The sequence below is a fragment of the Lissotriton helveticus genome, chromosome 9 (assembly GCF_964261635.1).
Source record: "Lissotriton helveticus chromosome 9, aLisHel1.1, whole genome shotgun sequence".
NCBI lineage: Eukaryota > Metazoa > Chordata > Amphibia > Caudata > Salamandridae > Lissotriton > Lissotriton helveticus.
In genome coordinates, this window is record NC_136070.1 from 642,388,718 (window position 1) to 642,412,324 (window position 23,607).

The window sequence follows — 23,607 nt, forward strand, 5'->3', positions numbered from 1 at the left end:
CCTTTGTGTTGGGATGCAAAAGCAACAAATAGTTGTTTTGTCTTTCTAAATGACTTAGTTCTGTCCACCTAATAAAGTAGAGCTCTTCTTACATCTAGTGTGTGTAGGGCTCTCTCAGCTACTGACTGTGGATTTTGAAAGAATACTGGCAGTTCAATTGCTTGATTGATATGGAAATTGGATACAACTTTAGGCATGAATTTAGGGTTGGTTCTAAGAACCACCCTGTTAGCATGTACCTGCATGAAAGGTTCTTGAACTGTTAGTGCTTGTAATTCACTCACTCTTCTGAGTGAGGTGATGGCAACTAAGAATGCAACCATCCATGTTAAGAATTGTAGTTCGCATGAGTGTAGAGGTTCGAAAGGAGGTCCCATGAGTCTGGTAAGCACGATGTTTAGATTCCAGACTGGGGAAGGGGGATGTCTGGGGGGATCACCCTTTTTAAACCCTCCATGAAGGCCTTGATTGCTGGTACTTTGAACAGTGAGAGGTGTTGCCTGTTTTGAAGGTATGCTGCTATAACAGCAAGGTGTAGTCGTATAGAAGAGTATGCCAAGTTACATCTTTGTAGGTGCAGCAGGTAACATATAATGTTCTGTATGGAAGCGTCTAATGGGTTGATTTGGTTATTGTTGCAGTAAATAACAAATCTCTTCCATTTAGCTGCCTAGCACGCTCGTGTGGTTGGTCGTCTTGCCTCCCTAATGATGTTCATGCAGTCTGGGGGCAAGTTAAGGTATCCAAACTCTAAGACCTCAGGAGCCAGATCGCTAGGTTCATCTGATTGGGATCTGGGTGTCCGATTTCTCCATGGTTCTGAGTTAGAAGATGGGGTGCAAGGGACAGTCGTTGATGAGGGACTACTGAAAGTTCTAGGAATGTTGTGTACCATGTGGGAGCAACTAGGATTAGCGTGAGTGAGTGTTGTCGCAGTTTGCATGCCACCAGCGGGATCAGCGGTGCTGGGGGAAAAGCGTACGCAAATCTGCCTGACCAGTTCATCCATATCGCATTGCCCTGTGACAACGGATGTGGGAACCTGGCGGCAAAGTACTGGCATTTGGAGTTTTCGTTTGTGGCAAACAGGTCTATTTCTGGGTGACCCCACTCTTTGAAGAATGGCTCGAGAACTCGGGGGTGAATCTCCCATTCATGTAATTGTTGGCTGTGCCTGCTGAGCAGGTCGGCAATCTGATTGTCCTTGCCTGGGAGGTGTTCTGCTAGGAGAAAAATGTTTTTGGGATCGCCCATTTCCATATGCTTTGTGCCAGATGGGACAGCTGTGGAGAGTGTGTCCCTCCTTGTTTCTGGATATAGTACATTGCATTCATGTTGTCCGTCCGGATCAACACTGTCTTGCTGCACAAGTATTTCTGAAATGCTTTTAGGGCTAGGAATATCGCTAGCAACTCTAGTTGGTTGATATGCAGCTTTTTCTGCTTGTTTGTCCAGAACCCTTGTACTGTGTATTGAAGGAGATGGGCTCCCCAGCCTGTCAGTGATGCGTCCGCTGTTAATACTAGTTGTGGAACCGGCTCTTGGAACAGTAGCCCCTTGGAAAGGTTTTGTGGGTTCCATCAATGCAGAGAGTTGTGAGTGCGACTGTCTACCAACACTAGGTCTTTCAGATGTCCACGAGCCTGGTTCCATTGCCGTGCTAGGCATTCCTGTAATGGGCGCATTTGGAGTCTGGCGTGGGGAACAATGAATATGCAGGAGGCCATCATGCCTATGAGCTGCATGAAGACCTGAGCGGTCAGGTATTGTTGTTGCAGGAATTTGCGAATGAGCATCTGCATGTTGGCTATCCTTGCCGTGTTTGGATATGCCTTTGCCACTGAGGTGTTTATAGTGGCTCCCAGGTATTGCTGTACGTGGGAAGGTTGCAGGTGCGATTTTGTGTAGTTGATTGAAAAGCCTAGGCTGTGTAGCAACTGGATTGTTTGGGACGTGTGTGCTGCACACTCTAGGTACAATTTTGCTTGTATTAGCCAATCGTCCACGTAAGGGTACACATGGACGTGTTGCCTCCTGAGATGTTCCGCTACTGTCGCTAAGCATTTTGTAAACACTCTTGGAGCCGTGGTAACCCCGAAGGGCAAAACCTTGAATTGGTAGTGTTGCCCTTCTATTGTGAACCTGAGGTATTTTCTGTGGGCTGGATGGATGGGTATGTGAAAGTACGCATCTTTTAGGTCCAGTGTTGCTAGGAAGTCTCCTTGCTGTAGCAACGGGAGCACTTGTTGTAATGTGATCATTTGGAAGTGCTCTGACAGTCAGTCAGTCAGTCAGTCAGTCAAAATACTTTTATTTGATTAATAAAAATCAAAAAAAGACAAATACAAATACATCACAGGGAATAAACAGCAGCAGTCCATTGGGTACAAATATAACAAATATAAATTACACATATTTTAAAACAGTTAAAATATTTCTCAGTATTACATTTAAAAACAGCCAATGTACAATTAATTCATGTGGTAGAGGGGAATACCCTGTAACCTACGACGATTTTTGTTAATACGGACACACGCTACCAGGTAACTTGCTACATGGAAAGGGACACGTGCGCTAGATAGGAGTTGCAAAAACAAGAGAGCGGGCCTCACCTGGAGGAAACCCGCCTCCCTCAGAATCGGCAACAGATATTTTTTCCTAATTTCTACATAGTGGTCACAAAACATCATGAAATGTTGCGTGTCCTGTATTGAGAAATTGTCACAGTCACAGGGTTGAGCCTTTTCTGGTGTGTCCCAAGTAGAAAAGGAACCAAGCATAAAATGTATTAGATTAAAACGGAATCTAGTTAAAAGAAACCTGTGAAACAGTCTCGTTCCCAGAGTAAGATAGGGTTCAAGTCCAGGGGCAGTTATTAGTGCATAGTTTCTTCTTACGAGTGGTTTCTCCATCTCCATTGCCTCCCGCTCAACAGTAAATAAATTTAACAGGGCAATTTTAATCTCCCTAACATCTTCTCTTTTTATGCAACCTGGAGAATGAAAAAGCTCTGGTCTGCCTAATTTCGTGAACATAACCTTAATATAGGCCAGCCATGGGATCTTATGAGCTTTATCCAGAGCAAGGCAGTCCTTGAGAATCAGGCTGTTTAGGGAGATTTCCTGGTTGAACTAGGTTTTAATCCAACAGATTACAGGGGCGGATTTCAATAGGTCTGTAACAAACCCCAGCCCCAGCTCTGACTGAGTTGAGAAGGTGGGGGTGGACTGTGGTACGGAGAGGAGAGATCTTAAAAATGTATTCTCCACCTTCTGGATGTTATCCTGATTTGTATATCCCCAAATAGCAGAGCCATAGGTGGCTATTGCCAAGCATTTTGCTTTGTATACTTTAAGTATAGCCTCCATTGGTCTGGCAGTATATATCGATTTAGGGGTCTGAGGTCCAAAATTGGTCTGAGGGAACTGTCCTTCTATGGAATAAGGAAGTATAGAGAGTATGCTCCTGTCCCTTGTTGGTGGAAAGGGACTTGCTCTATGGCCCCCTTTTCCAGCATGCATTTCACCTTTTCTTGTAGCAGGGTGATGTGCTCTGAGGACATAGGATGATCCCTGGGAGGTATGTTTGGTGGCGTAGAAGTCAGTTCTAGGCAATAACCAGACCGGATAATTTCTCTCACCCACCTGTCCGTGGTAATTGCGTGCCAGACAGGTAGGAACTGCTGTAGTCTGCCTCCGACTGGTGTTAAGTGGTCTGGAGGCAGCGAAATGAAGTCACTGTTTTGTGGCGGTGGAGGCCCAGGTGTTATTGCCTCCACGCCCTGTTCCCTTATTACTGTTACCTCTGTAACCTCCCCTGGTTGTGTTCTTGTTGAAGGAACCTTGTGTGTTATTCTTGTATGAGGTAGAGGTTTGCGAAGCATTCCCTGGTGTACTTGCTCTGTATGAGGAGCGCCGAAAGGAGCCCCTATGTTGCAGAAATTGCAATGCACCCATAGATTTTGCGGTTTCTGTGTCTTTCATTTTGTCCAGTATGGTATCGACAGCAGGGCCAAATAGAAAAGCCTGATTGACAGGTTGGTTAAGAATGGTGGACTGCACCTCATTCTTAAATCCTGAAATACGCAGCCATGCATGTCTGCGTAGGAGGACACTAGTATTAATTGACCTATCTGCGGTGTCTGCAGCGTCAAGCGCACATTTGATGGAGGCGTTTGATATGAACTTTCCCTCTTGGATAAGATCATTGGCTTGTGCTTTGAAAGGCTTGGGCAGGTGTTGCATAAGGCTTTCGAGCTGATCATAGTGCGCCCTGTCATAACGAGCCAGTACGGCTTGTGTATTAGCAATCCACCATGAGTTGGAGGCTTGTGCAGCTACCCTTTTGCCTGATGCCTCTAGAATTGTTGACTCTTTGTCAGGGGGAGGTGCTTCCCCTGTTGTCTGAGAGTTGGCTCTTTTTCGTGCGTTAGCCACCACCAGTGAGTCTAGTGGCAACTGGCCCTTGATGTAAGTAGGGTCTGTAGGAGCTGGTCTATACTTTTTTTCAATTCTGGGATTGATTACCCGTGCCCTGGCTGTGTCCTTAAATAGGTCAGGTGCATGTTTTAGAACTCCCTTTAACATGGGAAGCGTTTTGCCACTTTTTTCTGCAGTAGTGAATGTGTCAAAAAGGAAGTCTTCCTCCACAGGGTCACTATGCATGTCCACGTGGTGGAATTGTGCTGCCCTGTCTATGAGCTGGTTGAAGACTACTGTGTCATCAGTAGGTGACGGTTTGGTAGGATAAGTGGGTACATCAGGGATGGGATGGGTGTCATAAGGGTCTGTTGGCTCTTCCCAAGGTTCCTCTTGGTTAGGATCTTGTGGGAAATCATATAGAGGCTATGGCTCATACCCTGAGTCCCCCTCATTGTCCCCGTGGTGAGAAGGTGAGAAAGGTGCAAAAGGTGTGGTAGGCATGATAGGATGAAAGGGGCTGAAGGGTCTTGATGGAGAAGTCCCGAAGTCCTTTTTCTTCAGTGGAATAGGTGAATCAGGTACAAAGTCCAAAGGCCTCTTTTTCCTATGCAGGATGGTAACTTCACCAGTGTCTGGATTGATGTATATTTTAGCTTGGCCGTCTGCGGGATCTGGGTGGAATAGTTCTTCCTCTACAGTCCTGGGTTTAGTGTCAGACTTCTTCGGGTCGGTAACACTTTTCTTTTCGATGACTTTTGGGGTTGTTGGACTGTTTCGGCTCGGGCCCTGTTTTTGGGTCGACGAGTGTTTTCGGTTCGACCGGAACTTTCGGGTCGATACGCTTTTTGTGCTCTGTAAGCTTCTTTGGCTGAGTGTCCTTCACAGAGTCGATGTTCTTTTTGGGATCGACTGGTGTCTTTGGAGCTGGTGTCTTTGGGTTGACAGGTTTTTCCAGCTTTGAGACTGGTTTCGGTACGGCACCGGTGGCCGGGTCGACAGTCTTTGGAACAGCAGGCTTGTTCCGGTCGGCGCCCTTTGGCTGTGTGCCCTTGTTCGGGTCGACCAATTTCTTTGGCTCAACGGTTTTTGGCTGAACGGCCTTCGTGGGGTCGACAGTCTTCTTTGGCGCGACGCTCTTAGGCTGTGCGGCCTTTTTCGGATCAACACCCTTCGGGTCGGTGACCTTCTTCGGCTCTGGAACCTTCTTCGGGACGATGGTACTGGGCCCTGGGGTTTCAGAAGGTTTCGGAGCCGAGCCGGAAGGCGGGGCTGGCGAAAGTTTTTTATGATCTTGGCTAAGGCCTTTTGGCGATGCCTCGACCAGAGCCGGTGGTAACGGGTCAATAGGTGTCGGGGGTAGTGTACTCACGATTTGGCCCGACGGGATCTCGTCGTCTGAGTCAGAGTAGTCCTCGACGGTGACGATTTCTAGGTCCGAGTCTGGGGCGTCCTGTAGATCCTGGTCATCATCGAAGATGTTGTCCGGTTCCGGTGCCTGTCGCTGCATTTCTTGCCTAGCAGCCCGTCGGTTTCGTATAGTTTTTTTGGATCGAAACTGGGCGCAGGCTGGGCAGGTTTCTTCCCTATGGTCTGGGGAAAGGCACTTGTTGCATACTGAGTGTTTATCAGTATGTGGGAACTTGGAGTGGCATTGTGGGCACCTTTTAAACGGGCTTCTTTCCATCGACGGTCCGCTCGCGTGGCGTCGAAAAGGCCCAACAGCCCACGTCGACGACCGATTCGAGATGGATGGTTGGATCGAGTTGAGAGGTACCGAACGAGAACAATACCGTCGAAGTTGAAGGCCTTTTGGCCTTTAGAAAGTTTTGTTTTGGATTCCGAGTTGGAGTATAGGAGTTTGCATCCGAACCCAATGGCGGAAAAAAACTATGAGGATGGAGAGGATGCCCATGCGCACTGTAGTCCAGGGGAGGAGTCACCTATCCCGTGATACTTCGAAGATTCTTCCAAGACAACAAAGTGCAACCATCCGGACCCAACACTAGGCGGCGATCTATGCACAGATATGAATTCAGCAGCCCACATGCCTCGAACAGATCGCTAATCCTCCCGATGCACGGCCACTGTTTGAGCTTGTTGCTGGAACACAAAATGATTTATAACCCTCCAATGAGGTATTACAGTTGGTGGCCCATGTCTCTTGGAGACAGATGATAGAGTGTTTGCTTACAAACTGCACCCATAAGGGGTCTAAAACCTTTCCCAACAGCCCCGCAACATTCCATGAGAGAACATTAAATTCTGATTTAGCCTCTATGGTCACCCAAACAGGCTTTCTAGGAGAATCAAGTTGAATTGTTCCAGAGTGATTAACCTCACAGGAACCTTCATCTACTAATGGAGCGGTGTTATTAGGGATATCAACGACAAGGTTATTAAAACCGCTCGCCGAACTAACCAGGGGTAAGGGATATATGGGCATGGTGCTAGAACCGTCATGAGAGGGATAGCTAGATGGGTTACCACCCAGTCAATCACATTCATTAAGGTCCGAGAGGGCATTGAATCTGCTTGCGACCTCTATATCCGGGAAATATCCCGGTCCACCCCTCATCTGGACTCCATTGGACCTCAGAGGTATTGTGTCCCACCCTTCTGGTCCTCTGGGGTAAGGTGGTTTATTGGCAAACATCCTGTTCCTATTGTTGAAGTTGCTGAAAGCGCCCTGCTGCCCTGGTCTGTAGAAAAACCCAAGGGGCAATATTTCTATACCCTGTCCCCCCAGCGAAGTACCTCCCTCTGCATCCCTAAGTATCCTTTCCACTGGTACCGGACTGTTAAAATGTATTACTATACAGTCTCCTTCTCTGGTTTTCCTAGAGTATCCCAGCCAGGCCACTCGTCGAGCCATAATTATGTTATGCGCTACCATGTGGCCTCCTGCAGTATTTCGGGAAAGCCAGTGTGTGACCTTGGTTTTAATCTGGGAAGTCCTCTCTTTCTCCTTGGCGGAGAGGGAGAACATTTCCCAAGACTATCACTAAGGGGGTACTTTGTGAGGGTAGGTCTAGAATAGTTCGATTACCCACACCCTGGGCCGACTTGTTGGTCTGTATGGGTCCACTAGTCAGTAAAGCTGATTGTGTGCCCTCATCCTGATGTGTCTGGGGGGCCCCCACAAGACTGCGACTTCCCTCCGTGCCCGGAGGTCTATCCTTTATATCCACTGATCTATTATCCCTGTTAGTCAAAGTCCCTTTTTCTGTTGACATTACAGGTTGACTGGGAATAGATGTGGGGGGTTGGTTAATATCAAGCCGTTTGCTTGGGTATATGGCTTGTCCCCCCGAATTCTTGTTGTCTATTAGAGAGTATAGCAGTTGGGTATTATCAGATGTGGCCTGTTGTAGCTTACCTAAATTTTCATTAATTATTTTCAGTCTCTCAATGAGAGGGAGCATTAGGGACTTTACAATCTGTTCCACCTACCCTATCAGCCCTCCATCTCCCTGTACAGTCATTGGTAATCTTTTCGTTGGCTGATGTTGGTCATTTTTCGGCAGAAGGGGTACGCTCTTATTCTGGGCGGAAGCAGCGGCCTCTTTGTGGTTTTGTGTACCCTGTGGGCTAGCCATTTCGTTTGCTAGTTTGGGGATCTTTGCCCATTTGCCTTTCTGCCCGCCCCCACCCCGCTTTCTTTTCCCTATTAGTGAAGTACTTGTGGATATCATTTCAACAGTGGGCATACATGTATCTTCGTGGGGGGTGTCTTACGAGGCCCATTTTCTTCGTGAGTATTGTTACCGTTCTGTGTGTTCTGTGTACTGTTCCCCAGGGTAATGTTACTTTGTGTATCCGACCCTATGCTAATCTCTGGCAATCCTAGATCAACAAGGCGTTGACTTAATCGATTCTCAGGGGTTATGCAGCTCTTGATAGATCCCAAAGAGGATCGTTGGAAAAATATTTCTAGCGAGAGCCGTTTTTCGGTATCTACTATCTCTCGGTCAAGGGCGGCTGCTGCCCGGGTGATATAATTATCTAGAGTTCCGATAAGGCTTCCACCGGTGAATTTAGATGTTGGCTTTCCCCCTTTATCTGATCGTGTAGACATGTTTAGTGAAGCAGCACGTGTTTATAGTAAAAGCAAATAGCAAGTATTCTAAACATATCAGATCAGTCCTTTAGTATTTGCAAACGTCTTGATCACCTGTATTTATAGTCACACCGAAGTTCAAGACCTTAAGGGGGTAGCCCAGCCCGGCCTCCTCTGGCCCGGGACGGCCACAGACGATCCCGGGCTGAACCCGGGCTTCTCCCGGGACGCTCCCGCGACGCAGGGAATGGAGCAAGTATTATGCGCCTCCTGGCGCGATGACAATGTGTGCGGCTTCCGGCCGCGGGTGCTGCTGGGGATGGTAGTCTCCCCGGGCTCTCCCCCACACAGCGGCCGCAGTAGTGTGTCTAAGCTTGCGGCAGCGGGGGGTGAGCAGGGACAGCAGCGGTGAGGCAGCAGGTCCGGAGGAAGATGCGGGCTCAAAGTTCATAGCCCCAGGGAAGCAGGTAGGCTGTGACAAAACTCGCCAGTGTTTCAAAAGTTCTCCCCCGCTCCGCCAGAATGGAGCGAATATTTATGCGCCTCCTGGCGCGATGACACTGTGTGCGGCTTCCAGCCGCGGGTGCTGCTGGGGATGGTAGTCTCCCCGGGTTCTCCCCCACACAGCGGCCGCCGTGGTGTGTCTAAGCTTGCGGCGGGGGGTGAGCAGGGACAGCAGCGGTGAGGCAGCGGGTCCGGAGGAAGATGCGGGCTCAAAGTTCAAAGCCCCCAGGGAAGCAGGTAGGCTGTGACAAAACTCGCCAGTGTTTCAAAAGTTCTCCCAAATTCAAATTAACTTCAGGCAGGAGAAAGGTAACATTCTAAAAGTTACTATTCCTTAGTATTTATTAAAAATCTGACTTCACTATTGAATTTCATTTTTAACATATTTTAACAGTTGTTTATTTTTCTAGCTAGTCTCATTCCTGAGATACAGTAATACGATTTTAATCTTTACTCTGTTATTCTAAAACAACAGCTAGGGTGCCCATAGTGAAAACTGCTTTTTGGTGCTAGTCACTCTAAGGACATGTTCACATTAACTGTTTGGTTTGATCAAGGTAGACCGATAATACTCTTTTTGGGTCCAGACGATGGAAACTTTCCTCTTCCTTGGAAGGATGCGGGGGTGCATAGAAGGTATGAAGGGTAACCGACTGCCAGCTGGAAGGGCGTTACCACCTTAGGCAGGAAGGATGCCCTAGTCCGGAGTACTTCCTTGTCCATAAAGAAATTAATGTAAGGAGGCTGTAAGGACAGTGCCTGCAGTTCACTCACTCTCCTGGCAGAGGTTATTGCCACCAAAAAAGCTGTCTTGATAGTGGGCAATCGGAAAGGGCAGTTATGCAGCGGCTCAAATGGCGCACACATAAGAAAAGTGAGCACCAAATTAAGGTCCCACCGTGGCATGATGAACGGTGAAGGGGAGTACAAATGGGTTAACCCCTTCAAAAACCTTTGCACTAGTGCAGATTTGAATAGAGAGGGCTGATCAGGCAGCCGAAAAAAGGAAGAAAGGGCCGAAAGGTAGCCCTTCAAAGTGCCCAGAGCAGAGTCCTGTTGGGCCAAGGAAAGTATAAACAGAAGGACTTGAGATAAGGAAGCAGATAAAGGGTCGATAGACCGGTCTGTATAATATTTACAAAACTTGTTCCATCGGTAGGCGTATACTGATTTTGTGGAGGGACGCCTGGCTGCCGGAATAACCTCACAGACTTCGGGAGGTTCGGGTGGAGGATCCTCCCCTGCTGCTGCGACATTAGATCCTACCGAAGAGGCAGCATGACCGGAGGATCGATGCTCATGTCGGGATACCAGACTCTCCATGCCCAGTCCGGATCCAAAAAATAACTTGTGTAGAAAAGTGGGTTTCTGTTGCAGTAACCCCCCCCCACTTTTTGCCTGATAACTGATGCACCTTTCCTTGGTGTGCCCTGTGTCCCTGCCAATCAGGGCCTGTGTTCATTCCCTAAAAACTGTACTAAAGCCTAAACCCAATTGGCATATCTGGCCCCATGTCAGCCCCTGGTAAATGGTACCCTAGGTACCCAGGGCATTTTGACCAGAGAAAGCCCCTAAGGGCTGCAGGACTTTTTGTGCCACCCTTAGAGGCCCTGTCCCCCGACACACACACACTACCTTTGCAGGCCGAGTGCTATGGTGCAGAACTAAACAGAGTCAACATGGCACACATCCCTGTGTGCCATGCCCACAAACACACTGCCCTGGCATACTTCAGTCACCCCTCTAGCTGGGTGCACTATGCCAGTGGTGTGGGCACAGGTCCATGAGCCCTGTGCCCCTACAGTACCCAGGGCCATTCCTGGGCACCAAGTGCAGTGATGCCATTGAGAGTATATGGTGCTGGGAGGTTGTCATTACGAACTCCACAGCACCATGATGGCTACACTGAAGACTGAGAAGTTTGGTATCAAACTTCTCAGCACATTAAACCCACACTGATGCCAGTGTGGGATTTAATGTAAAATGCACGACAGAGGGTAACTTAGAGTTGCCCCCTTAACCTAACTAACAACCCATGTCCTGACTGTGAGGCTGCCTAGGCTGCCACCCAGCAAAAATGTTTCTGGACCCCTAGGCGGAGAGCCATCCGCTCTCCTGGGCCTGCAACAATGCACATCCTGGGACGAGGTGCTAGGTCTCCTACCACAGGATGGGCAGGGGAAGCTTCAAAGGCATGCCGCCTTTGTGAGCTTCTCCAGGCAAGAGTATCTTGAATTTCTTCTTTTTGAGGAAGTAATTGAGGGCTCTGAGGTCGAGGATAGGACGAAGGCCTCAGTCCTTCTTTGGGACCAGGAAGTAGTGGGAATAGCAACCACTGCCTACTTCGGGCCCTGGAATCCTCTCCCTTGGCCAAGAGTTGAGACTTCCTTGCAGAGCAAAGAAAGGTGATCCTCCGTCAGCTGATCATACACTGGAGGCATAAAGGAGCTGTAGTCTCGAAGGGGAGGGAGTAGCCCCTTCAGACTATTTGCAACACCCACCTATCCGATGTAATGTTTTGCCAGTGGTGGGGATGATAGCGTATTCTGCCACCGACTGGACTGGCTGAGAATGATCCTGGGGGATTGGACAAGGAAGGTTTTGTTGCGGAGGAGGGGATGGTGGCTTGGATTGACTTCCGGTTCCCTGACCCATGAGGCTGGGATGAACAGCGTCCGTTATGGCCTGCGAGTCTTCAAAGCGCTCAAGGGCAGCATCCGCCTTGTCTCCGAAGAGACAGGAGCCATCAAAGGGCATGGACATGCCCCAAAAAAACAGATGTTCTCAGCCAAGTGTGACGGCGAACCGCCACCGTCATGGAAATCGCACTACCTAGTAGGTGTCCTGTCCAAAGCCACATCGGATGGCGAACTTAGCTGCGTCCCTCCCCTCCGATATAGCTTGGGAAAGTAGAGCCCAGTCCTACTCCGAGACTCTGGGCAACACTTGCCCTACCGTATCCCATATGGAATGGGAATAACGGCCCATGAGGCATACAGTGTTCACCAACCGCAATGCTAGGCTGGTAGAAGATAAAATGTTCTTCCCGAAGTTTAAGCCTCTGTCCGGGGGAACGGAAGGGAATGCACCACGAGACGTGAAAGCTTGGACCACCAAGCTTTGAGGGGTGGGGTAGGTGGTGAGGAAGGTTTGGTCTCCCGGTACGGGAAGATGGTGGCGGGCGATCGACCTATTCACAGGAGCCCCTGTGCTGGATTTGGACCATGCCCCCAGAAGGACGTCTTCCAAGGTCTCATTGAAAGGCAGTAGGGCTTCCGAACTCGAGACCCCAGGCTGCAGAACCTTTGTCAAGACATTCGTCTTGACTGACACTGTAGAAAGTTGCAGGTCAAGGACCTCCGCAGCCTTAAGCACACCATGGCAAAAGATGCTCCCTCCTCTGTAGCAAGGGTAGGAGGGGAAAGCATGCCAGAGTCTGGGGAGGTGTCCAGACCACTGGCCTCAACCAGTTCCTCATACCATTCCATGTCTTGTTGTTGCGGGATTTCTAAGGGATCCTGCTCCCTCTCCCAATCCTTTTCCTCCATCCCTAACCCTTCAGAATAGGGCAGAGAGAATGGCATGGAGCCGTACGGCTCTGTGGACACTGGTCTCGGCGTCAGAGTACGCCAGACCGGCTGTGTCGTTGGGAATGAGGATCAGGGAGGCGTCGCCGTGGTCACCGGCGATTCCGAGGACCTCGGCGTGATGCCAGGGAAGGTCGCTGTGGAAGTGCGACCGGCGTTGGTCCGGACCAGGGAACGGGTCCACTCGAGGCCGTGGCCGGAGCCGCCGGCATAGGAACCACTGAACCTCTGAGCCTGTGGGGCGCAAAGGCGTGCCGGCTGGGTCAGGCCGCCCAAATATGGCGCACGTGGCGTCAATATTCCTTCAGCTGTATGTGTTCTGTGAGCCAAAAACAATGTCCTGGCTCGAGTCAGCGTGAAATGAGTGCTGTGGTGAAGCTGAAAGCTGTAATGACGATGCTGGAGAAGGAAAGGGGACTGTTGGTGCTGAGGAACAGGGCTGGTGCCTTCTGCCTATATTTGATTGGTTTGAAGACTGTCAATCTTTCTGTAGTATCCCAGTGCTCCACTTTGTAATACACCCACCGATGTTTCCTTCTAGGTCCAATTGTCTTTTCATTTTTAAAGGCCTGTCAGGCTAAACAGCTTGATTCCTTGTGGTCTCTGGGTAAGCAAAGATGGCAACCCCAGTGGTGTCCAACCACAAGAACTTACTGTTGCACTTGGGACAAAAGTCTAATGGCATGTGCCCCATGAACCCTTTCCCCACAAGTCTTTCTCATACAACCTGGCACCATGAAACTCCTTCTGGTCTGGTTTTCATTTGAGTCCAATTAGAGTCAACGTCAGTAGAAGGGGTTCTGTAGTTGTTGGAGTCAATTTGGCACACTGAAGCAGCTGGACAGCTCTGTCCAAAAGCAGGTTTTAACCAGATAGCAGAAATAAACAATAGGAGGTAGAGTCTTTGTCTTGGTGCATTGTCAGTTTTTGGGGAAGGCCCATAAGTAAACTCGAAACATGCTTCAATAAAAAACAACTTGCAACCTCTTCCTCCAAATTTAGATGGCAGGAATGAGCACAACATGCGATATACAGCTAATGCTACATACATGTCACTTTCTAGGTTAGTGCCTATAGTGAACATGGGTATATGGCCTAACAGTTGGCCCCATAAGTCTAGTTAAGATAACGTTGAGATCCCAAGTAGGCGCATGTGGCGCTTCTCAAACCTTCTGTGAAGGCTTTAAGAACAGGGATATTCCAAAAAGATTTGATTACTTATTTGTAAGTTGACATCTATTGCTGTCACGGGTATGCAAATGAAAGATTAGGTAAGTTGCATTCCATAAGCTAGTTAAGGTATCGCACTAAGCGCATTGGCACTGCAGTGAGTCTATGAACAGAGCTTCTTTCACAGTAATTCACAGAGAATTTAGACTGGGCTGCGTAGATAGCCTGTGCAGTTCGGTGGTGATCTTCCATAAGGATCATGCACTTTGATATGTTTAGGACTTCAGAATCCAAATTATTGGATTACGTGACTGCGGTTTGTGGTAGAACATCTGGCTGGCGGGCATTGTCAACAACGTTCGGCCCTTCAAAAACAGATGTAGGATTTTTGGTAGAAAAAAGTTTGTCAGAAAATGATAGAATAATTTTTTAAGATTCAAGGGACATCAACTGAAACGCTTTTAAAAGAGGTTTGGAAAGATTTCCCTGTGAAAAATCCAAACAGGCCCAACCCAGTGCTCCAGGATCCTGGCACAAGGAACCAGGAAAAGGAACTGGAGCAACTGCCACTGCCAGGGTATGATGGAATACTAGATTATTGGGATTCTTTAAAGATGCAGCATCAGTTTTCCAGCTTTCCATGGAACAACCGATTTGGCTAGTTTTTCCACTCATTCCCTTTATAAAAAAAGGTTAGTTAAAGAGGTTATTTTGTCATCTAGCTGATTTGGTGACTTCTATAACTTTTAAACTAGCTTTTGGGTTTTAAAGAAAATACACTAATTTAAACAAGGCTGCTTTTTAACAGACAGCTAATTTTTTCCTAATTAAAAGTAATAAATATATTTATATTATTTTTTAAAGTGACTCTGGATCCTGCATGGGTAGGTGTGTGTTTGGGGGGGAGGGGTGTATATAATGACAATTATGTGCTTATGATTCTCAACAGAGGTCCCCTGAAGAAGAACCCCTGGTTTAACAGCAGTAACATTGAGTCCGCCTTCAGGTGATCCAAAACTAGCCCGTGTGCCTGCCTTCACTAGCCTGACAAAAATGTACAAGTCTCATCCTTCAGCCGCTCTAAGGTCAAATTAGGACAGTGAATTGAAAGTGAAGGGATCCCATCCAATATTTCCTATGGGACTGCAGGATTGGTACATGAAAATACTTGTACTGCAGATCCAGGGGCACCCTCCAGTCCTCATGGACCAAGGCCAGTAGAACTTGCACAAGCATCGTTCTTTTGAAATTCTCCATCGAGAGGAACAAGGTCAGTACTGTGAGGTTCAGTTTGGCTGCAGAAGTTTGTCCTTGAGGACCAGGAAGTAACCGAATGAACATACTGGCAGTAACAGCGGAGCTCTGGATCCATGAGCAGGATCGGCTGGTGTCTGGGATAAGTGGGGGGTGGGGGGAGGGTTGACGACAAAGGACCACACACACACACAAAAAAAAACAAAATAAATAAAAAATAAAAACGTACCTTACCTTCAGCCAGCCACATTGCTCTCTCTCCTGCTGTTCGCAGAATCCCCTGCAGCCAATCCCGGCGCTGCTCTCGCAGCATGAGAGCAGCATCAGGATTAGCTTGAGCACCCTCGATTTGCGCTTCCAGGGAGACTGTCCCAGCTGTCTCCAACCCGGCAACGCAGCTCAGGTTGGAGACACCTTCACCTTTTGGCTGGCCTGAGACAGCCTGCCAAACCATAACGCGCAGTGAAGGCAGTGCACCTCCCTTTCCCCCCTCAGTGCCTGTCACCCACTAGGCCCCACTTCAAAGACTCCGCACATTCTAGAAAAATAAACCTATTATACTATTATTCAGGTTTTTGGGAGGGTGCTGGGGGGGTGGGCGTGCTTCTCCGCCATGGCAGAGGAGCCCCTGCTGTCCATGAGTAGCCTAGTGAAACAGAGCTAAAGTCAGACAAAGGGGTGTCACCTACATGTGGCTCTGATCTCATGTCAAAGACAGGGCAAAACTGAGATAGAGGCTGATGGTGCCAACTACCAGTACACAGGATTTATTACAGGTTTTCAAGATCTGGTTTGGAACCTTGGAAGTTTGAAAAGTCGAGGAATTTGCTGGTAGAAGTGACCTTGGGAATCAAAGTTTAAGGATATGAGTGTATAAAAAAGTGGGCTATAACTTGTCCTGCGCACTCTCACATTTTAAACTGCCGTACGTTTTCTCAACTTTTCACAAAAATGTACTGTTAAAGAGGAGGAAGAAAACAAAGCGCTGGGAATGGCTCCATTATGTAGCACAGACTAGCTGTGGTGTGATGCAGGGCTAGCCATCGCCAGCATCAATTTAACATACCTGACTGAGGTTGAGAAGTGGTTACCGGTGTCTCTGGGGGGTTTAAAGCACCTGACGTAAGCTGAGCACTGCTCGGCGGCGCATGCAAGGCAGGGTTATTGCTGGCAGAAGTGGAGCCACCCCCACAGTCTGAATCATCAATGTTTCCACCACTGTTGCACCCGGCTCCGCATCCCTTCTGCAACCTGGAAAATTAGAAACAACAAAAATAAGTGCAAGTGTTTCTGACAAATCTCATTGCAAATGACAACTTCCAGGTATCAACTTAAATCATTTAGTGTTTGGTTTGTATAATGCAAACAAGTCTTAAAGTGGAGGCACAGGTGGTTTAATTTGTTTGGTGTGGAATGGAGCTGTAAAATGTTGGGAGAATGTATTTTTTTATTTGATTTTGTGTTACTATTATAAAAGAAGAAAGTAACACAATGTATTCACATAATATTGCGAAAGATCACTCCGATGTCTGTAACAAAAACTGGGAGGTAATTTGTCACATATACTAATGGTAACTAGAATCCCATGGCTGTTAGCTTAGAGTGTGGTGCCCTAAACTCATTTAGAAAATCCCTACTTCAAGAGTGGCAGACATAGGTTGTATCAGTCTGAAACATAGCCACCCTTCACACCGATTAAAATTGAATGCAAAAAAACAGACAAAACTAATTTTAAGTGATTGAGCGTTGGATACAAGAATTGCCAGATTTTCACTGACACAAATCCGGTGTAAAACAAAGTTCATAGATTGACAAAAGCAAAAGGGAAAGTTGCTTCCTTTTTTCAGTAATGCATTTGAAAGCCAAATATGTAATGGCAGGAGTGTGATTGTGTAATCCTTATGGCATCAGATAACGATTTAGCAGGTTAACCAATCATGTGTATGAATGTAGACAAAACAATGAAGGAACCATGGCAGCAGGTTGATGGTTTAGTATTACTGGCACTGAAAGGAGGATATACAAATATTACTATGGGGGATTGTGTAAAAACAAAAGAATGCAAGTTACAGGATGACAGTGTAGGAAACCGGAATTTTTATGCAGTTGTCACGACACTGTTTGCCCTCATTAGAACTACTAGGTGCTGGTGTTCGGCTGACAGTCAATAAAGCCTGCTAACCAGGCTCCAGGGCCAGTACTGTTTCCCTAAAACAAGGTAAAATAGTCTAACTGTGGTACCATTGGAAAACACTTTAGCATGCTGGTAAGTCCCTAGTAAATGGCACCCCAGTTACCTAGGGCATGGGTACTAAAGAGGGTTCCTAAGTGCTGCAGCATGTATTATTCCACCCCAAGGAACCCTCATACAAATTGCATGCAGAATGCCAGGGCAGACAGCATGACATGGTGCAAACAATGCGTGAAAACATGACATGGCACACTCATTGTGTGCCATGTGAAAGTCACTAAATATCACCCCTACAGCAAGCCTTATAGCCCTAAGCCAGGGTGCATTATATTACATGTGAGGACATAGCTGCATGAGCAGATATGCCCCTGTGCTATATAGTTCAATCACTTGTGAACAGGTAAGCCATCTTAAGTATATGTACTGGGCACTGGTCATTATAAGTTCCCCAGCTACATAATGGCTTTACTGAAACCACTGGTGTTTGTTATCGACCACCTTATCTTAATAAATCCGTACTGTTGCCTGTACTAGATTTATTATGACATGCACCCAGAGGGCACCTTAGATGTGCCCCCTGAAAAACCTAGCATCTAGTGTAATGGCTGACTGGTATTGTCTAGCCTGCCACCACAAACAAGTTTTTGACCCCCCCATGCAGGGGAGAGCCCAATCTCACTGAGGTCAGAAACAATGCCAGCTCTGGAGGAATGTGTTTACAACACCTCTAGCAGGATTTAGCATATCAAGGTCAGAGGATTCAAATTCCCTGCTGCCTTTGATAAGCGACCCGGCCTCCCCCAGACCTAGGAGATGCCACCCCCTGCCTTGAAGCCTATTTGGCACACCAGAATAGGTGGGAAATTAGATATGCAAGTAGGGGAGTTGCACCTTTAAGGTGGGCTACCTTATGTGCCTCACGAAAGAAGGGTACCACCATCATGTTTTTGGTGGAACTAGAAACTCTGGCTCACTCCCGACAGGAAGTGGTCATGTAGGGAATGTAGTGATGCTACGGGATAAGCAACCTACTGGCTATTACCCTTCACTCCCCTAAATGTAGTATTTAGGTGGCCCCCTGACACAAGGAACTACGATTCATCTGCCTGAAGAAGAATGACAAAGAGCCGAAGACATGACAACTGTGGACCAGCATATACCTTGATGCAAAACCTTGCCTGACTGCTGCTCTTCCAACAATCACAGACATTGACTCGACCAGAAGTGGAAAGCCTCACCAAAACCTTGGAGGTCTGCCCAGCACTTCCTACACCCCGCAGCATCTCCCTTGGCGTGGAGGAGCCACTTTCCTGCACCAGCAGTCACCGACTGCAGCTGCTGGGTCATCGTGCTCCAGGAGGTCTCCCTGCGAAGTTTGGAAACAACGGGACCCGCAGGAGCTGACTTGCACCAATACCCGAGGTACCAGAGCCAGTTGCAAGCACCAAGGCTTGATTGTGTTCAGTCGGAACACCACAGCCGCCAAATCGAGGAATTTCAATAGAGGCCAGCCTTCACACAGAAGCACAAAATTAACCCTGCACCCTAGAAGCACAAACAATCTATTTGTAAAGAAAATAGTGCATCATATTTCAAGAGCAGAACAAAATATAAATGAGTAGCTTCCCAAATGAAAACAACAGATGATCGTGTTCTTTGATTGTAGAAAATGGTGTCCTTTTTATTTCAAACACTTCATTCTTTAGAATACATGACAGAATTGCTTCACACAAAGTGGCCCCACTGTGTTTCTTTTCCTTCTTGAGCATGTACACCAACCGTGAGATGAAGGGCAGTAGAGAAGGGTCCAGAGATCCTGATTCTGGATATTAATTGCTATGATGCTGGAGGAACTTTGCTCAAGGCTCTGGACCTTTCCAGCCTCTAATTGTTGAGTACTGGCTGAAATTATGGCTGGTCCTAGAGCTGGAATGCTTTAGAAATGGGTTAAAGGATATCCTATTAACCCCAAGGTGCCGTGGCTCAGCTACATGAGGGAATTGCTCATTGCACTGCCACAGACCTTTGGCAACACCCGGAGGGCATCTCTGCCTCCTCTGAAAGGGGGATCTGAGAGGCCTTCTGGGTAAACGAATGGAGGAAGGTACTGGAATCCTCCACCAGTGGCAGTCGTGCAGACTCTCTGCTGTCTCAAAAAAAGTGGGAGCTTAAAAAAAAACCTGAGCCAAGGTTCGAAAGCTTCCTAGATGAAAGTGACCCGCCATTCACTAGATCTCTCTATATTGAATTCAGTCTGGGGACTCTGCCACTCGCAGCTTTTACGAAAATGGAGATGTCACCCAAGAGGTAGTGCTGCTTGTTCAGCATGTGGCATAATACAGGAGACAGGTGCCTATTTACTCTTTTTTTGCCCCACATACACAAAACAGCTAAGACGCTGGATCATCCACTTGTGCATACACCTTGAAACAGGGCAATATAGACAGGCATTGCATATCTGCAGATCTGATATGGGGTCTTGTGTGGTATTCTCGATAGCCAAATTTCTGGAATCAGTTTGGCCCGTTCGCACTAGAATACTCACGCAAACGCCAGAACTTAATCGCTGAGCAAAAATTTAAAAAAAGTTGAATTTAACAATGACTTTTTAGCCACCGCTGCACACCAATATCCGATGAACCACCAAACATAATAATTTAAGAATATATTTACCTTTACAAAATTTGATTTCATAGCATTACCCTCAAACTTATATTTTAAAGAGTCAAAGTCTTTATTCAGATTTTATTGACACCTAAAAATAAAATATTTTTACCATGGTTTTGCCCCTTTGGAAAATTTTAACTTGAATTTATTTATTGAACTGTTTGTCTATTGATTCAATGTGACTTTCATCTTATGTTGCTTTTATGGTTGTTAACCGAAATAAATTATTTATTGATTGACTGTGTGTACAACTAATGCTTAACACTAACCTCTGATAAACTTAAACTGCTTGCCCACACTTTCACACAAGAGCATTTAGGATTACTAATTTAAGCCCTGCAAGCCAATCACCTGAACTTTCTACATAGTGTTCCTCATTTTGGTACACCACATAAAAAGCCAGCTTCCTACAGACAGTACTTGTTCTAGGAATTGTGCGTAGGGAGAAAAAGGTTCGGTGTTGCGATGAGGGAGTGCTTGGTTTTGGTTATAATTTATGAGTGCAAGGTTTGGGGTTTAAGTATAGGAGTAAACCTTACCTCTCCCAGGTGCTCATGAACCAAGTAGATATGTTGCTGAGACTTATTGGCCCGCCCCAAATGCTGCGTAGCTGCTCATGGCTGCCAGCGTAAGAGGTCGTAAGTGGTGACACATAGATAGGATAACCAATAGGCTGGTCACAGGACGAGTTGATCATGTTGCGGAGGGCCTGCTTGGCATTTTGAATGCTCCCACGCTCTGGGTTACGATTACGCAGGAAGACCAGCTCCTGCTGCTGCCCCGCCCACAGTCCTCGCACACACTCCCTGTTGACCTGGAGAGATTGATAGAGAAAACAGGCAAAAAGAGGTACAAAGCAGGAGAGTATGCAGGAAAATAAAGGATTATTAGAATAAGAAAGAGAAAAGAGTGAAAGAAAAGGGAACAAAGAAGAAAATTCATTATACCATTAAAGAAAAACATCCTACATTTGCAGAAATGTCTTCCCAAGTTTCTAATATAGAAATATTTAACAGCAAGGCATAACACACAAGGTGCATTTTTTGGATCATTTAACCACTTTGTCAAAAGAAAGGAAAATGTTACTTACCTTGTAAGCATCAGTTTGTGGCATGTAGTGTTGTAGATTTACATGCTATGCATTCTTCAGCCATCTCGTGTTGGGCTTGGAAGTGTACAAATAGTTTTTTTTCTCGAAAGAAGTCGTTTCGATTCTCTGGACTTAGTGACTCCACCTATTGGTCGTACTGCGCATGGGCATCGGCTCCACTGTTTGATTGGACTGACTGGATGCTTGTTTCCGGTTCAGGGAAGACCTGGCTTGGCAGTTCGGGCTGGACTGTTAGTTACCATGATGCACAGGGTCAAGACTGATTTTCATATGGCTGGGTCTGAACTGGGGTGGCAAACTGGGCTAAAGAACGATGGATTTAGGCCCAGATCTCTGTACTGGGATGAATGTATGACATTGTTCTGCATTCTGTCCATCAATTGTTCTTTTTGTATTTGTCACCCCGAGTGGGACGGGTATGCCCAGACAAGGGTCTCGTGCTCTCCATGCCACTGGAGTCAAGCTATTCTGGCTGATGAGGGCTGAAAGCCCGAAACCGGTCCCAGGATACTCGTTTCCAGTCCAGGGAGAACCTGGTCTGGCAGTTCGGGCTGGACTGTTCCCATTGGGCATATGGCTGGGTCCAAACTGGGGTGGTATGGTGAGCAAAAGAATGATGGATTAAACCCACATCTTTGTGACTGAGGGTGAATGTTTGCATTATCCAGCATTCCGTCCATCAATCGTTTCCTTCTGTTTCCATGAGGCACAGGGTCAAGACTGATTTGCATATGGCTGGGTCTGAAATAGGTTGGCGAAGTGAGCTAAAGAACGGTGATCGATTCAACGCAGATCTGTCACTGAGGTGGTAGTGGGTGGGGGGGATTATGAGTGTCTGAAAAGTTTCAGCGCTCCGTCCATCATCTCTTTGTTTGCTTTGTTCGCCCTAAGTTGGAAGGGTATACCCAGACGTGGGTCCCTTGCTCACTGTGCCACTGGTTTCAAGCTAGGCTGGCAGATGAGGGGTGTTAACCCGAAACCGGGCCCAGGATGCTTGTTTCCGGTCCAGGGAAGACCTGGCTTGGCAGTTCAGGCTGGACTGTTCCCATGAGGCACAGGGTCAGGACTGATTTGCATATGGCTGGGAATGAACTGGGGTGGTGAAGTGAACTAAAGAACAATGATGGATTCAACCCAGATCTGTGACTGGGGGCGTTGTCTGAAACGTTTCAGCGCTCCGTCCATCATCTCTTTGTGTTTGCTCTGTGTGAGAAGAGCTGGCCTTTTGGGGAGCTTCTTTTGTGGGACTAGAGATAGGTCTAGTAGTATGGAGGACCGTGGCTGGCATGCCCAGGTTGGTGCTACCAAAATGAGCTTGAGGGTGTCCTACAAACTGTAGGAGTGGGAGAGGCAGTAAAGCGTAAGAAAATATCCTGGACCAACTCATCCATAGAGCATTGCCCAGATACTGTGGTTATGGCAGTCTGACGGCAAAGTTAGGGCATTTTGTACGGCAGTGTCAAACAGATCTATACGTGAGAGCCCCCAATGGTGAAAGGAGGTGTGTAGGACTTGGGTTGGAATTCGCACACGTGGACTTCTTGATGCACCTTGCTGAGCAGGTCCACTAGATCCTTGTCTACTCGGGGAATGTGCTGAATAAGTACATGGACTTTGTGATGGATTGCCCATCTCCAGATGCTTTGCGCTCCACTAGATGATTGTGGTGAATGTGTGCCCCCCCCCCCTTGCTTCTGTAAGTAAAACATGGCAGTCTTGTTGTCTGTGCATATCAGGACTGTCATGTTCTGAATGAGAGGGTGGAAAGCCCGGAGCGAGCCGGACGGCTAGCAGCTTCAGGTGACAGCTGTGAAGAGTTTTCTGGACAGGGGTCCACTGGCCCTGAACAGTGAGATGATGGAGATGTGTTCCCCAACCTGTAAGAGATGTGTCTGTGGTGATGCTCTCTTTCAGAACTGGGTCCAGGAAGGGCAGCCCCTGCAACAGGTTGTTTGTATTCCACCACCGCAGAGAGCGATGTGTGTGTCCCCATACAAACACTAGATTCTCAAGATGACCCTCGATTTGAGATCACTGTGCCACTAGGCACTCTTGTAACGGGTGCATGTGGAGCCTGGCATGAGGGACTATAGTGTTGCAAGATACTATCATGCTTAGTAGGCCCATCACATTTCTTACCGTTTAATGTCTATCTGGCTGAAAAAGGGGCAGCATGTTTTGGAAGGCTTGTACTCTGGCTGGGCTAAGCTTTTCCCACGCCGGCATCTAAGACGGCACCAAGCAAGAACAGTATCTGAAGGGGTTGAAGGTAGAATTTGGTCAATTTGATGGTGAAAACTAGACTGTGCAAGGTGTGAATCGTGGTCTATGTGTGGGCTAGACAGAGTTGCTGCGTGGAGCTCTTGATCAGCTATGTTGTCTAAGTAAGGGAAGACGTGGATGCCGCTCCTACTGAGATGAGCGGTCACCACAGCCGGAAATTTGGTGAAGACTCTTGGTGCAACGGTAACCCCAAAGGGTAGCACTTTTATTTGAAAATGCTGGTCACTTACCACAAACCTGAGATATCTACGATGAACTGGGTGGATGGATACGTGGAAGTAGGTATCCTTCAGATCCAGGGAAGTCATTAAGTCACCTTTGTCCAAGAGTGGTAGGATGTCCTGTAGAGTCACCATGTGGAA

General features: G+C 47.4%; 1 protein-coding gene across 3 annotated transcripts in view; it reads right to left on the reverse strand.

Annotated features, from left to right (window-relative positions):
* The window catches only part of PCNX3 (pecanex 3), a 713,235-nt gene that overhangs the window by 105,311 nt on the left and 584,317 nt on the right, over positions 1-23,607 (reverse strand). For all 3 annotated transcript variants that reach the window (XM_078660716.1, XM_078660718.1, XM_078660717.1), the window contains exons 32-33: positions 20,391-20,665; positions 16,060-16,244 (exon numbers count right to left, since the gene is read on the reverse strand). In XM_078660716.1, coding sequence (XP_078516842.1) covers positions 16,060-16,244; positions 20,391-20,665 — 460 coding nt within the window. The remainder of the gene's footprint in view (positions 1-16,059; positions 16,245-20,390; positions 20,666-23,607) is intronic.